Here is a 12,887-nt window from a genome sequence, read left to right as displayed (position 1 = left end):
CTCGGTTGAGTCGGTCCGAGTCTACTTGGGGACCAACAAGACCCCCTTGCCTCTAGGCGGCACAGGCAGACAAATAGGCAAAAACAGCCAGCACATTGAACACATGCCCCGTCAATGCAAAGGCGTAGGTGCACCACGTAAGGGAGGGAGCGGGGTCTATACCACTTACTAAGCTAACATTTGAGAGGTAATCTGCATGTGCTTTCCATGCAGATATCACATCTGTAGCCTTTAGGAAACTTAATCAGTTATTACTACTTCGCAGGCGCAGTATATCACACCCTCCTCATTTACCTTGAGACTTACAAAGCGCCTGGAATTGGCCTCTTAGTTGTATGTATTGATAGCCGTGATAAGCCATCAGTTTTTCGGAAGCAACTCGAAGCTTCTACCTCGGCCAATGAACCAGTTTTCCAGCACAAGACCTTTGAAGACTTAGAATCATCATCGTCAATGACGCACATGCAGATGTCTCATTTCCAAAACTCTCGAGAATAATAGCTATGCGAGAAGTATTCTGTCGTCAGCTTTATTACTAAATCGCAAATCAGTTGGTCTTGAAAAGTCAATTTACTATGTTCGTCGCTAATTTAAGATACGACTTCGACCTTACCCTTGATCTGTCCAACGCTACCTTCATTGCGGCCCATCAGACCCTTTTTCCTCATCCTCGCATCTCTAAACTCCAAGAAGAGGTCTAGTTGCGTGATCGTGCTGCCAATCGTGTACACACCGGAAAGCCCAAAACCAGCGGCGATAGCCATCTCGAGAGAGACAATACGAGTGAGACACACAGTGATCTTGCTTAGATCCCCGAACCCGCTGAGTGAAGTAGCAATGGTGAGGATAAGGAGAACCTGGTTGTTGTACGTCCGTACCCGCTGCATCGTCGTAGGCGGTTGTCCAGGCGGCGAACCAAACAGCCTGACGGCATAGTGTAGACCAACTGCAGCCAGGCCGTCGATGACCGTGAGAAGACCAAGTACCTAAAGGGGAATATGTCAGCAAATTGCGTACTTCACAGTATAGACTGTGATATCTTACACCGTGAGCAGTTCTGAAGTGACCGGCATTACCCATAGCCAAGGAGCCGAAAATGATGATCAGGATTAGCGAAGGGGCGATGAAAAAGAACCAGCCAATACTCGTCCACTTGCCAGCCCAAGTAAAGTGGTGAGGTTTGCGTATACGAACAAGCAAATTCCGAGCACTTTCTAATCCGAGGATAAGCGGCAGCACATTCAGCATAGCAACGATTCCTAGGATAACTACAATGAGTTAGTCACTGGTATAAAATCAATATATAGACAGATTTGCTTACCGTGGAATATGAGGAAGCCCACGAAGGTGGACGCCTTGTTACCATTGATAGTGAGGCCATCGGCAGCACCACTCAAGCCACCGCCCAGGCCATCCACAACTTGTTGCATGTCAAGTTCGTAGGTGTTACCCTCATTCATGAAATGCAAAACGCCCTTTGGTAGTACATCTTTGAACTGTGCAAGAGTATCGGCAGACTGAGGGTCCGAGGGAATTGCGCCGCCATTGGCCAGGCCGGACAGTACAAGGAAGAGGCCGCCAACACCTTCGCAGGTGAGAGCATCGATACCCTTCTGCAAAAGTGTTGAGATACCTTCCGCGTCTATCAATGCTGAGAGATTGAAGGTGGTGCCTGTCGAATTCGAAACTACAATGCCCGTTTGCCGAGGCTTCACTGACGCCACTTCCATATCTTTGACGGCAGAAGTCCCATCGATGTCCCGTTTTTGAGTGACCACCTTCGCCTGACCGATCAATGACTGGATGACGGTAACGCCCTGGCTACCAAAACCCTGTCCAAATCCTACGGCAGCGCCGTTCAAGGAATCATTGAATTGAACTGGGGTCTCTGGAATCGGGCCAGTGGGTGTGGTAGCTTTACCTTCAAGTATTGCTTGCACGCCTCCCATCGCTTTCACAGAATCGCCAGCCCCTTGAAGCAGTCCCCGAGCAAGACCACCCGCCGCCTTGCCTATGTCCAGACTACCCAGAGCACCGCCACCCGGACTTGACATGCTCATCAGCTTTGACAACGTCCCATTGGCTAGTACCCTGGAGGTCAAACCCATGGCGAAGTTCTCAGAGATTCCTTCAAAATCCAGTGAGCCATCGGGCATCGTCTTGACTGGCAACGTTCCTGGATCAGGCTGGACCCCTAAACCAATGGGAATGCCCTCACCAAGGCCTCTTCCAAGGCCAGTAGCTGCCGAGGGAAGGATCTTCATAATGTCCAGATTGGTGCCATTACCCTGACTCAAAGCGTTGATATCCACGTTGGAGGTGACGGACTGGGACAACCCGAAGCCAAATGCCCCAGCGATATCCGGAACGTTAGTACCAGTTGGTGGAGCAACGTTTTGATTGATCTTAAGTCCGGACACGGCACCGTTCCCGATCCCTTGAGCTAGGCTCAAGACAGCTGACGGTATTTGAGCGGCGAGGTCTTGTGACATGGGACCGCCCGAAAGGGTGTTGGTGTCGATGTTGCTGGTTACGGTTGACGTCAGCCCGAAGCCGAAGGTCTCCAGGATTCCTGCCAGATTGAACCCATTGGTTTGGTTTGCCACGGGAGCTGTAATGTTCTTGATCTTCAGACCCGACACCGCTCCATTGCCAATACCAGTAGCCAGGCCCATGACAGCTGGGCCAATCGTATCGCCGCCACCAACGGAGCTCAAGTCGATAGAACCAACCAAGGTACCAGAGAGTCCACTACCTAGATTCCGAATCGCAGGGTTCAGACCAGTACTTTCCATGCCACTCGCGGCGGCGACGCCGTCCCCTACGGCTTTCGCTTTTTGGGCAGTGGTGAGATTCAAGCCTGAAGCGGCTCCTTGGCCAACTCCAATCCCTAGAAACATACCTGCCCCTGCGACGTCGCCGAGAAGATCCTGCCCAATACCAGCAAGACCATTCTTCAACACATCCCCTATACCAGATAGTATACTGCTATCGTTCTTGTTGCCCGACTTGTCGCCTCCCAAACCCAACAGGTTTCCAATGGCCTCAAAGGGGTTTTGTCGTACTGTAAGGTGCCTCGTCGATACGTCGCGGTCTGGCTGATCACGAGGTGTAACGACTTCCGTGGCATACTTATCCAACAAGGCGCGGGCTTCGTCCAGGTGCTTCGATGGATATCGCTCCGCTAGCCATTTTGTCGTTTCAGCTGTGAAGCCTATGGCATCGGCATAATGTCTCCTCAACAACTGATCTTGCTCAATCGCTCGTGCGGTAGGAGGCGTAACCAATAGGTCAAGTGCTGCGCTCCATCGGCCCTTCAGCCGGACGCTGTCATACTGCCGATAACTGTTTGCCTTTCCAATAGCGATACCCGATATGAGTAGGCTGATGAAGCACAAAGGCAAGAGTAGGACCTGCCATGTCGACCGTGTCTTGTCGCCTGAAACCCAGCCTGCCATGTTTCTTATCTCGAGTGTGATAGGAAACAGAGGAAAAGAAGTAAAAGTGAAATCAGGGAATGTGGTTGTCGCCCGCGACCGTTAGGGAATCGAAATCTAGTGCGTATACTCTACGGTGCTTGAAAGCATTCCTGATGCAGGAGCACTCATCCCACAAAACGTGGCGGAGTAAATCACATCAATACACGACAATTATGGATGATGGTCACAGGGGTGGGTATTATAAACGGCATGACAGGCGACGGGATTGATAGCATTCCTGGATCTACCACAAGGTTGTACCGATGTATTGCAAGGTTGCAGCCAGGCGTACCATGATTGATCGGAGTGAAACGACGCAAACAAGCAATCACAAACGAGCTTAGGGACAATAGCAAGCCTTGAATTCCTCTACGGGTAAATCCTTGGCTCAGGCAGGGTATATGCTGTTTCACAGTACCGGGACCTCAATATCACATGTTCTGGCTTTCGCAAATAAGTATCTACGCAAGTCCTAAAAACTGCCGATCCATCAGTGCCGGGTGCGACAAAACAGCGCCGGCCGACTTCTGAATACCTGCGCGAGTAATGACTTGCGGCTCAAGAATAGCACGATAGTTGATCTTGCCGACAAGACCACAGCTAACAGCGACGGGACCCGCGCGCCGCATGAATAGCTAAACTAAGGGCGTCTACGTAGTAAGAAAAGAAAGTCAAAGAGACAGGCAGGGTCGATGAAACGTCAGAAATGAACGGGTCCGCAATGGAGCGATTGGCAGGCAAGATTGGACGAGAGCGGCCCGGGGTAGCATCGAGGGATACGCTGAGTTGGGAACGTTTGGGGTTGTGAAATGCGCCATCTTAGTGGTCTGACGATTAATTAAAAGGTCGACAGAGTTGGCCAATCAGCGGGCAGACGTCGCGCAGTGGGTATCGTCAGGGTTACGTTGCCGGTCGGATGTTGCCGCCAGACTCTTTCGACTTTGGGCGAAATTATGCGTTGAGAAGTACATAGGTCCAGTATCTACCTGATTGTCATGGGCTGGAATCAGTTACACCATCTCCGCATCGCATTCCAGAGAGGCAGGTGCCGAGAAGCAACGGGGGCAACCTTGAACGCCCGGCACGGGTGGATCAGTTGATCTAGAGCCGTGCCCAGAGAATCGTGTTTCAAGAGGGGTCACTTTCAAAAGCCTGTTGCTCAGGAGCCTCATCATAGTGATGACAGGTAAAGTCAAGCATACATCAACACCGCCCGCTCTGACAGTAGTCATTTGCATCATGGTAGCGCTCGGCACAACCATAGCCCTATTAATTGGAATGGATTACCATATGTTCGAAAGCTTAGTATACCCGTCACCCCGTGGTGAGAAACCCGTAAGTTGTATTCCTCAACTGGATATAGTAGCAATACATTTACTCTTATCTTTGATGCTCACGTTTTACAGTTTCCCCTGATGTCTCTCCTCATAGTAATTTTGAATAGACAGGCTGTCTCACAAATGAGCACCGACGGCAATGAATCGTTTCAACGTCCGCGAGTCAAACATGTTCTAGATGGGGATATGGCCTGGTCTCTCAGGCTTCCCTTATGTGATGGCCACTGACGGCTCCTAACTACAAAGTCGAATTATGAGCCGAGAAGGTCCCTGAAATGAAGAAAATGTCGTCGCTATGGATTTCTGATGTATAAAAAAATGTCTTAGTTAACTTGATTCCACACCAGGCCAGTATTCGAAATTACTCTTGCCCCCAAAACCAGTCGCAGGCTTTGATATCCCACCGTCTTTAACTCCCTGCGCCACTCCGAACTTACTCACTGAACTAGACTCCGACACTTCTAAAACAATGCTAATTCACACCGGCCGAGTAGATTGGCACCTGGGGGCCACTACGGAAAACCCTCACAACCAATCTAATGCGAGTACCTAATCAAGCGGGCATTTGTGATGAGCACTGATATTTTGTACATATGCTTGAATTACACGGACTTCTACTGAGAAGCTTTGGACCAGAGCCTACTTGACTTGGGCTCCTATATCGGATGGGATTGCGGTAAGGTCTTTGTCGTATGACGGAGGTTTCGGTTCAGACACACCAGTCGCTGATATGGTGATATAGTGATATAGTGTTGTGACAAGAAATCAAACACGTGCGGTAACCTGCGTCACCCAGCCCTCCCAGTGTAGTGTCATAGAGAGTACAGAAGGGGTAATCAAACCTCCAGGTAGGGTCTGTAGGTTGCGGTGTTGATGACCACACATTGAAGGTCATGGGAATATATGTTGCTGAGAGGCATGATAACTGTTATAGACTATCTGTAGTCTCCGTATGGTCCATTTGAACCAATACCAAACGTTCTCCATTGCATATTGAAAAATGTTCGGTGCATTGGTACTTGTACATAACCCACACTCCATACGCAGGCTCTTCCCAAAGGTACAGTGCTGGTGAGCCGTGTGCGCTTGCATTCGCACGTGCGCTAAATCTCACCGCGCCGCGTATCGTACCCCTGAACTCTGCAAACTCCAGAGTCTCTTTGTCGACGAAGTCTACCTTGCCGCCACGGGATATCACATCATATAACTCAAGCCGCAGTTTCTTTGTTATAATATCTGGAATCCGGCCTAGCCTAGTCCAAGACACCATGGCTCCGGTCCAGCGCCATTGGCTCGACAACGTGTACCTCGTGTACTTCGTCTTGCACATCCCCATCCTGTTCTGTGAGTCTGGCTCTTCTGAGGCGCAACACCATGACAAATGTATGAACTGACACCTTCATAGTTGTCGACCTCGTACCTTTCTATCCACGCGCCATCTGGGCCACTCCTGACGCGCCACTGTCTTTCCTGGGCGACCTGCGCGTCTACTATCTCGAGGTAAGTCCGGCCAACCCGCGGGTCATCGGGCCTGCCGGAAAAGCCCATTCCCATGAACTAGGCCCGCGTGCCTTGGCTGACCAGAGTCTGTGGTACTAGACGTACAAGGACCAGTTCTTCGCGCCACCCCCGGCGCCGCTGCCGTCCTTCTTCCCCTTCTTCGCCGTGCTGGAGCTCGTCTTTCACCTGCCGGTGTCGGCGTGGGCGGTAGGTGCGCTGTGGCCGTCGTCCACGAAGGCTAGCCTCAGCGGGCGTGCGGAGCTACTGCTCCTAGTCTACGGCCTCGAGACGGTCATCACCACGGCCACGTGCATGTGGGAGGCGTGGCTATGGGATGAGGCCCTCATCACGCTGAAGGAGAAGGCCGTCTTACTAGGTGGTTTGTATGGGGCCTACTTTGCGCTTGGTGAGTCTGCTTCTTTCGCATGTTCTGATGAATACCCTTTGCTCCATCTTGAACTGCTGCAGTCTCTACATATGAACCTAGATTGACAAGTCTTAGCTGCCGTTCTGAGCGTCGATATGTACGCACGCCTGTTAAGGAGATTGGACGCCGTTGACCAAAGGAAGAAGGTTCAGTAATGGTAATGTTGCATTTGCGGCAATCCGACAGCGCATCAAACGAATCACGTTGATCCTCCAGTGGTCGAATTAGTACCTTTCGCATTATCATCTCTCTTCATAGTGGCTAATCCCATGTGGACATATTCCTCCCTTACCAAGTCGAGATCTAATACATCCAAAATTCTCCATGAACACCAGGTAGTATCATCCATGACCCTGATCCGTAATAAGTCATTCATGCATGCATAAACCCCCTGTGAAGTCGTAATGTACAAGAATCGCCAATGTTTCCGGCAGATTATGCATTATAGTGTCCCTCAATCGATTCTCTTGGAGATGCCCCATCCGTTGCCGACACCCTTGCCGTTCATCCCGTACCCAAGTGGTGTTGCGCCTCCCAGTCCTCTGCCCTTTAACTTCTTGGGCAAGACGACCCCGAAGAAGTACATTGTGCTCGCCAGAGCTCCCGCGATGAACGACACGAGGCCGTAGAATATTGTGCTCGCGTAAATGTGACCGCCCATGCCCTGCCATTCGACCTTGCCCTCGGTCTTGGGCAGCGACGGCGTCGGGAACCACCGAACGCTGAAGCTCAGGGGTAAGGGGTCCCCAATGACCAGCCTCTTGGTCTGGCTGCCCTCCATGTGGCTCAGGGGGCTCGTGCTGTAGGCGGCGCCGGAGTCGAGCACACCCGAGTCGTGCGGGTGGATGTGGTGCTTCGGGGTGCTGTGCAGCAGCACGTTCAGGTGCGTGCTGATGTGCAGATGGCTCAGCTGCAGGGTGCCGGCCAGGGCGAAGACGAGCGGGACGTACTCCATCTTGTGGGGCTTCTCGCCGACGGCCTCGACGTGGGCGGGCGGGCGCGAGGGCAGGCGGCAGGCCAGCGGCGCGTCGCTGTGGATGTAGAACTCGAGCAGGTGGAAGAAGGGGTCGTCGATCATGGGGATGGTGCAGTTCACCTCGGCCTCGACGCCGTAGTGGAACTCGAGCGGCTTCGAGGTCTCGCTGCACACGGGGAACGGGATCCATTGGATCTCGTCGTGGGCGTCCTGGATGTGCTCGCCGGTTTCTCTGTCGCGGGGGCAGCATCTCGTCAGTATTTTGCGCGGCTGGCAGAGGCTGCGGGCGAGGCGCTGAGAGTCAAGCCTTACATGCTGCGGTTCATGCACTCGACCGATATGGGAGCGCCGTAGAGATACGACGGAAGTGCGCTCTCGTGATGCGGGACTGTCGCCGTCGCCAGACGGGCCAGCAGCACGAATGCGCCGAGGAGGTGGGCGGAGGACGGCATCGTGGGCAGGGGGTTCAATCGAGACCCGTTGGTTCTTTCAGGGTCCTGCATTGGTCAGAGCTACAAGTGAATGCAGCTCATTCCGATTGCCGTGTTGGCAAGGCGTTTCGTCGGCGTCGGCGTCGGCGTTGGTGTCCGTTGCGACCTGTTCGTCCTGATGCAAAAGGCGACCCCAGATTTATCAGAGCTCCCCAACGAGGCGCCCCCAACTTTTTGGTGACAGCCTGGTCGTTGTAGTTATGCTCCACATGCTTCAGATGCTAACCTACCTCCAGGGCTAATTTCAGGGGTGAGACATGGGTATGGTATGGCTGAATGGTAAGGTTGGTGTTTGGCCGCGCTAATCAAGACCGACGTCAACTAAAAGCCTGGGGCACTAACACGCAGCAGACTTGGAAGGCATCTCATTCAACCACAACAATACCATGTGAAGTGTCCAGATGAAGTGAGCCTGGAACCATACAATAACAAGACAATTTGTTCCTCATCAAGTCATGTTCTTCTATGATCGCCTGTAAGAGACACAATTCGCGTTGGTGTTCACTTAGGTGGTGGGCGCGTTCAGCGACAGATACCGCCCGCTCGCCATCAAGGGTAATATCCCTCATGGTTCCAACTCGACTCCATGCCCTCGAACGAAAGCCGTGAAGCAGCAGCTGTCAATACGATCCTGACCGCGAGGTGTTTGACAAGCAGCCAGTATCATGGTTCAGGTGAGGTCCCATCCTTCCCGTCAAGCTTTCTCCTGCAAGGTGGCCTGATGGTGCTTTTTTGATCCTTGCTTCAATATGCCTCACCCACGAGCAATTGCGCGCCATGGAGAGAACACTTCGGCAAATCGTTCAGCGCAGTCAATCCCGGACCACACTTCAGTACTAGATTTGCATATGTATTCAGTATGTACATGACAAGTCGCAGCAACATCATAGCCGGCATGTCGCTAACTCGCGAATGACCGTAACTTTTCGCAGTACAACATATTTGGCATAGCCCTCAGCTTTGTCCCAACTCCCTCGTCTTCAATCATTTCATCAAACATGACCAAGTCCTCCAGTTTAGTATCCCTAGCCTCAGCGTCATCCAGCGCATTTAATATGCAATGTGGCTCGGTCCAGGCTCTGCCAAAGTCAACCAGCCGCCGTCCCCTGAAGTTCTCGGCCCTTATGTCTCGATTATAGATCTTGATACTATTCAAACTTCGTATATCCATTAGCACCTTTGTCAGGCCTGCTTTGCCAATGCCTGATTCTTCAGGTGCTAGCTCTTTGACGATGGCGCGCAGGGGGGTATCTTGTCCAATTGCCTTGCGCAAATCTTTGTCGATTATTTTGCTATTAAAGATAATGCCCTTTTTCTTAAGCTGTCGCCTATCTCGGTCACCCAGGAATAAATATCCATGGCATGGTACGACAATCGTTGAGCCGATTTTTCTTTTACGCTGGGCCTCGTGTATCCGCCCATAAGCGCGGCATTCTGCGTAAAATGGATCCGTATAGTAGACAATCTTTTCTAAAGGGAAGGATTCGCTGAGCAACGGACCCCAAAAGTAGCGATCTTTCGAAGGGTCAAAAAAGTCGAACTATGATTGCGTGTGAATTTATAACCCAAAGCAAGTGCCATATCCAGGGAAGTCTGCTCACCACTTTCAAGGCGTATAGTTGTGATTTGATCTTTACTTTGAACACCACACCTTCGGCCCCCGAGTGGTCTTCACGACCAGTGTCAATTCTCTCCAGCCATTCAATTGGTGAACTTTGGTGTTTGAAGGCATGTATCTTTGGGCCTGGGCACAAGTTGATTGATGGTTTAACATGTTTGGGGCTCTGTCCTTGCTTAGGCATTATGAAATGTCATCAGAAAGGTGCGGCTGTTATCCCACCATCGGGGAGGAAAAGTGGTAAAAAGAGCAGTGAAGAGGGATTGCCGCTGGACTTCTAATGGGCCCCCCATTCTATTCTCGGCTTTCCTTTTTCGGCTTGCGCATGCATGTCTTGCGTTCGTGATCTGGCGCATATGCACGCACATTCGTCACGGGCTGTGATAAGGGGCGTTTGACCAACCACGCATGCATGCCGCTGCGGGGCAGCTGTCCATTGTGCATCCTTACCCGCCTTCGTTGTCCACGAAACCAGAAACGTATGATACGATTTGCTGTTTCCAGCAGTGGGCCCCCATTCGGGACGATGCCATCTACTGCGGTTGGTCGCGACGGGGCCGGGCCGGCCCCCAAGTGTTGCTGGCCCCCAGTATTGGTTCTGGGCATCAAGAGGCTGCCTTACGTACGTAGTCTTTCGAGGGTGTTATCTGTGCTGAAATCCAGCTACTTAAATTGTGTAGTGACAGCAATAGGGAATTGACAAACGCCCTCAACGTCTTTGTCGCATCGTGCCCCGCGTCCTATTTAACCGTACAATATAGAAACCAATAATCGTCATCGTCATAGCAATACAAAAGTCTATATTGGAGTATCTGACCGCTAAGAATCCGGACATCGACAACCGAGAGCCAGCCGATAAAAAGAATACAAGCCGGAACAGCTATTTTGTTCCCAAGCAACTCATCGAGTGGACCGAGTTCAGCTTTCAGACACTACAAGCAGTCTATGAGGGGCAACTTATAGAGAAGGCTCGCGAAAAGGACACCCCCCTTCCGGATTACCCCTTTTGTGTGCCTGATGTTGATTGCGTCGTCGACTGTGAACCTGCCACTGTACATATCATGACAAAATGGAACCATGGGATCGTCACACCAGCCTTGGATGCCGTTAGGGACACCTTTCACCCGTGCATGTGGATACCACGGCCAATGAAGAAGGATATTAAGAAGGGAAATGGAACCAAGGGGAAAAAGTCAAACAGCAACGCTGTATCGCGAAGGTTGAAAGGTGCAGACGGAGGTGCCATGTCTTCGTGGCCATCGCACGAGGCAACTACTGGAGAAATGCTTCCCAAGGATTACAAGACGTATACCAAATGGGATAGCAGAAATGCTATAAACCAAAAGATGTTGCATAAAGATGGTACATGGAGAAGAGGAATGTCCAAAAAGAACAACGCGATGCCCATCCGACAAGTTTACACCTACTGTGTCAACTTTGGGTGTCGGTATGGCTGTATCCTCTCGACTGGCGAAGCCTTCATATTTCGTATAAGGCCTCGAGCGCCAAACAACAGTAAGATGTACCCCTAGGTGGTTAGGGACAAATGAAAATCCCCACGTTATTTATGCTAATATTGGCAGACCTCTCCCCGGAAGGTTCCAGCAGTGACCAAATCATAAGGCAGCAATTGATTAAGGACGGGCTCTTGGAATATGTGTCTATCCCGTGGGATAACAACAACGGTGGGAACCCAGAAGACTATAAGAGTCTAACAGTGAATTTGGGGCTATGGTTCATTCACGTTTTGGCTGGGAACCACTACCGAGTCGGCTGGGAGTATCCCCCATTAGAGAATGAAGCTCTTCTCACAAAACCCCCTGTTGCAACCGCCGAACCCGTGACGCCCGCAAGCGAACCAAGAATTCAACCACGACAAAGCAGCAAAAAGAGGTCACGCTTCTTCAACAATGTCTCCACACCTACCAAGCGTAGACGAAGTGAGAGGCTGAAAGATAGCCCGGGATATTCTGTATCATTTTCCACAGAGCTTCCTTTTCAAATCGAGGTAAGCACCAGGTCCGCGTTGTGAAAGCGGGATCGAAACTAATTGAGGATATAGTCTGATCACGACTCCTCTAATGAGAGTACCACTGACGACACTGAACAGAGTTCGGCTTCAGACACAGAGTGCTAAATTGTTCTAGTGGGCAAGAGATACTAAAACACTGGAGCCGGGAGGGGTTGGCGCAACGTAAATTACGAAACAGTGTAGATCAATACAAGTTTAGTCAAGATTCAATCATGCGATGACTATAAGTACGGTATCTGAAATGCCATTCAGAATTCTGACCGGTTCCCTCAGTCGCACCCTCTCCCTACGGAAAATAAGATCCAACTCGCCTTAGAAAATCTTGCCATCTCAACCAGCCTACTTATTCACTTTTTTCTTTGGAAGCGTTCATTATTATAATATTGCCGTATAACGCCAGTTCACCTTTAAAGCTGTTGCGATGTATTGATGGTGAAAAGGATGTGTAGAAAGCATGAAATCTAAGGGAGCCCAGGCCGGAGCCTGAGCTCCATAGTTGACACACTCTAGCTTGTCTTGGCTATAGCAGCAGTCAACTTTGAGGCAGCTGCTAATCTATTGGACCCTTCATGGGTCTCCCATCTAGCGCCTTACTTTAGGGTATGTTGCATGACAGAATACACATTGCTGTCTGCCACACTCTATGGACCTGGCATGTAATCGGACCGACATATAAGCCCCTAGGCAATACACTAAATAAAGTTGGTAAGTCTGATCCATACTCAAGAAGATACGGTCCAGAGACTAACACATTGCCAGAGTGCGCCGGGTGGATATTTTGATGAACCCACTGGGCGAGGGTTCAAAGTCGAGTTGTCAATCTCATGAATATCTCTGCCCTGGAAAATATCAGCAAGGGCTTGTGTTTACTTGGTAAGGTATCAAACATCATTATGTCCGGATTCTCCCTGGGCCTGGGATGATTCTTCTTTAGTTGACAATTCTGGCTGAGACGGTATTTTCGGATGTAGTGACCTTTCCAGCCGATCTGTCTCCACTGTCTCGTCTTCTAGATCCAAAGCCAATT

General features: G+C 50.9%; 5 protein-coding genes across 5 annotated transcripts; 2 read left to right on the top strand and 3 right to left on the bottom strand.

Annotated features, from left to right (window-relative positions):
* Nucleotides 1-590: 590 nt before the first annotated feature.
* Nucleotides 591-3,458, bottom strand: JN550_002362 (uncharacterized protein; the record flags this gene model as incomplete). The annotated part of the gene is made up of 3 exons (XM_049313649.1): nucleotides 591-986; nucleotides 1,045-1,268; nucleotides 1,322-3,458. 3 exons carry the CDS (start codon nucleotides 3,456-3,458, stop codon nucleotides 591-593), a joined length of 2,757 nt encoding a protein of 918 aa, XP_049175653.1.
* Nucleotides 3,459-6,084: 2,626 nt separating this feature from the next.
* JN550_002361 (uncharacterized protein) lies at nucleotides 6,085-6,898 on the top strand (the record flags this gene model as incomplete). Its single annotated transcript, XM_049313648.1, has 4 exons — nucleotides 6,085-6,160; nucleotides 6,222-6,316; nucleotides 6,416-6,722; nucleotides 6,819-6,898. The coding sequence occupies 4 exons, from the start codon at nucleotides 6,085-6,087 to the stop codon at nucleotides 6,896-6,898; spliced, it is 558 nt and encodes a 185-aa protein (XP_049175652.1).
* A 299-nt stretch (nucleotides 6,899-7,197) lies between these two features.
* Nucleotides 7,198-8,171, bottom strand: JN550_002360 (uncharacterized protein; the record flags this gene model as incomplete). Its single annotated transcript, XM_049313647.1, has 2 exons — nucleotides 7,198-7,951; nucleotides 8,032-8,171. The coding sequence occupies 2 exons, from the start codon at nucleotides 8,169-8,171 to the stop codon at nucleotides 7,198-7,200; spliced, it is 894 nt and encodes a 297-aa protein (XP_049175651.1).
* A 940-nt stretch (nucleotides 8,172-9,111) lies between these two features.
* On the bottom strand, nucleotides 9,112-10,012 carry JN550_002359 (uncharacterized protein; the record flags this gene model as incomplete). The annotated part of the gene is made up of 2 exons (XM_049313646.1): nucleotides 9,112-9,750; nucleotides 9,812-10,012. 2 exons carry the CDS (start codon nucleotides 10,010-10,012, stop codon nucleotides 9,112-9,114), a joined length of 840 nt encoding a protein of 279 aa, XP_049175650.1.
* Nucleotides 10,013-10,236: 224 nt separating this feature from the next.
* JN550_002358 (uncharacterized protein) lies at nucleotides 10,237-11,965 on the top strand (the record flags this gene model as incomplete). The annotated part of the gene is made up of 4 exons (XM_049313644.1): nucleotides 10,237-10,450; nucleotides 10,615-11,343; nucleotides 11,412-11,836; nucleotides 11,891-11,965. The coding sequence occupies 4 exons, from the start codon at nucleotides 10,237-10,239 to the stop codon at nucleotides 11,963-11,965; spliced, it is 1,443 nt and encodes a 480-aa protein (XP_049175649.1).
* Between the last annotated feature and the right edge of the window lie 922 nt (nucleotides 11,966-12,887).

The sequence above is a fragment of the Neoarthrinium moseri genome (genome assembly GCF_022829205.1).
Source record: "Neoarthrinium moseri strain CBS 164.80 chromosome Unknown scaffold5_Wmoseri_CBS_16480, whole genome shotgun sequence".
Lineage (NCBI taxonomy): Eukaryota > Fungi > Ascomycota > Sordariomycetes > Amphisphaeriales > Apiosporaceae > Neoarthrinium > Neoarthrinium moseri.
This window is presented reverse-complemented; position numbering and strand designations above follow the sequence as displayed.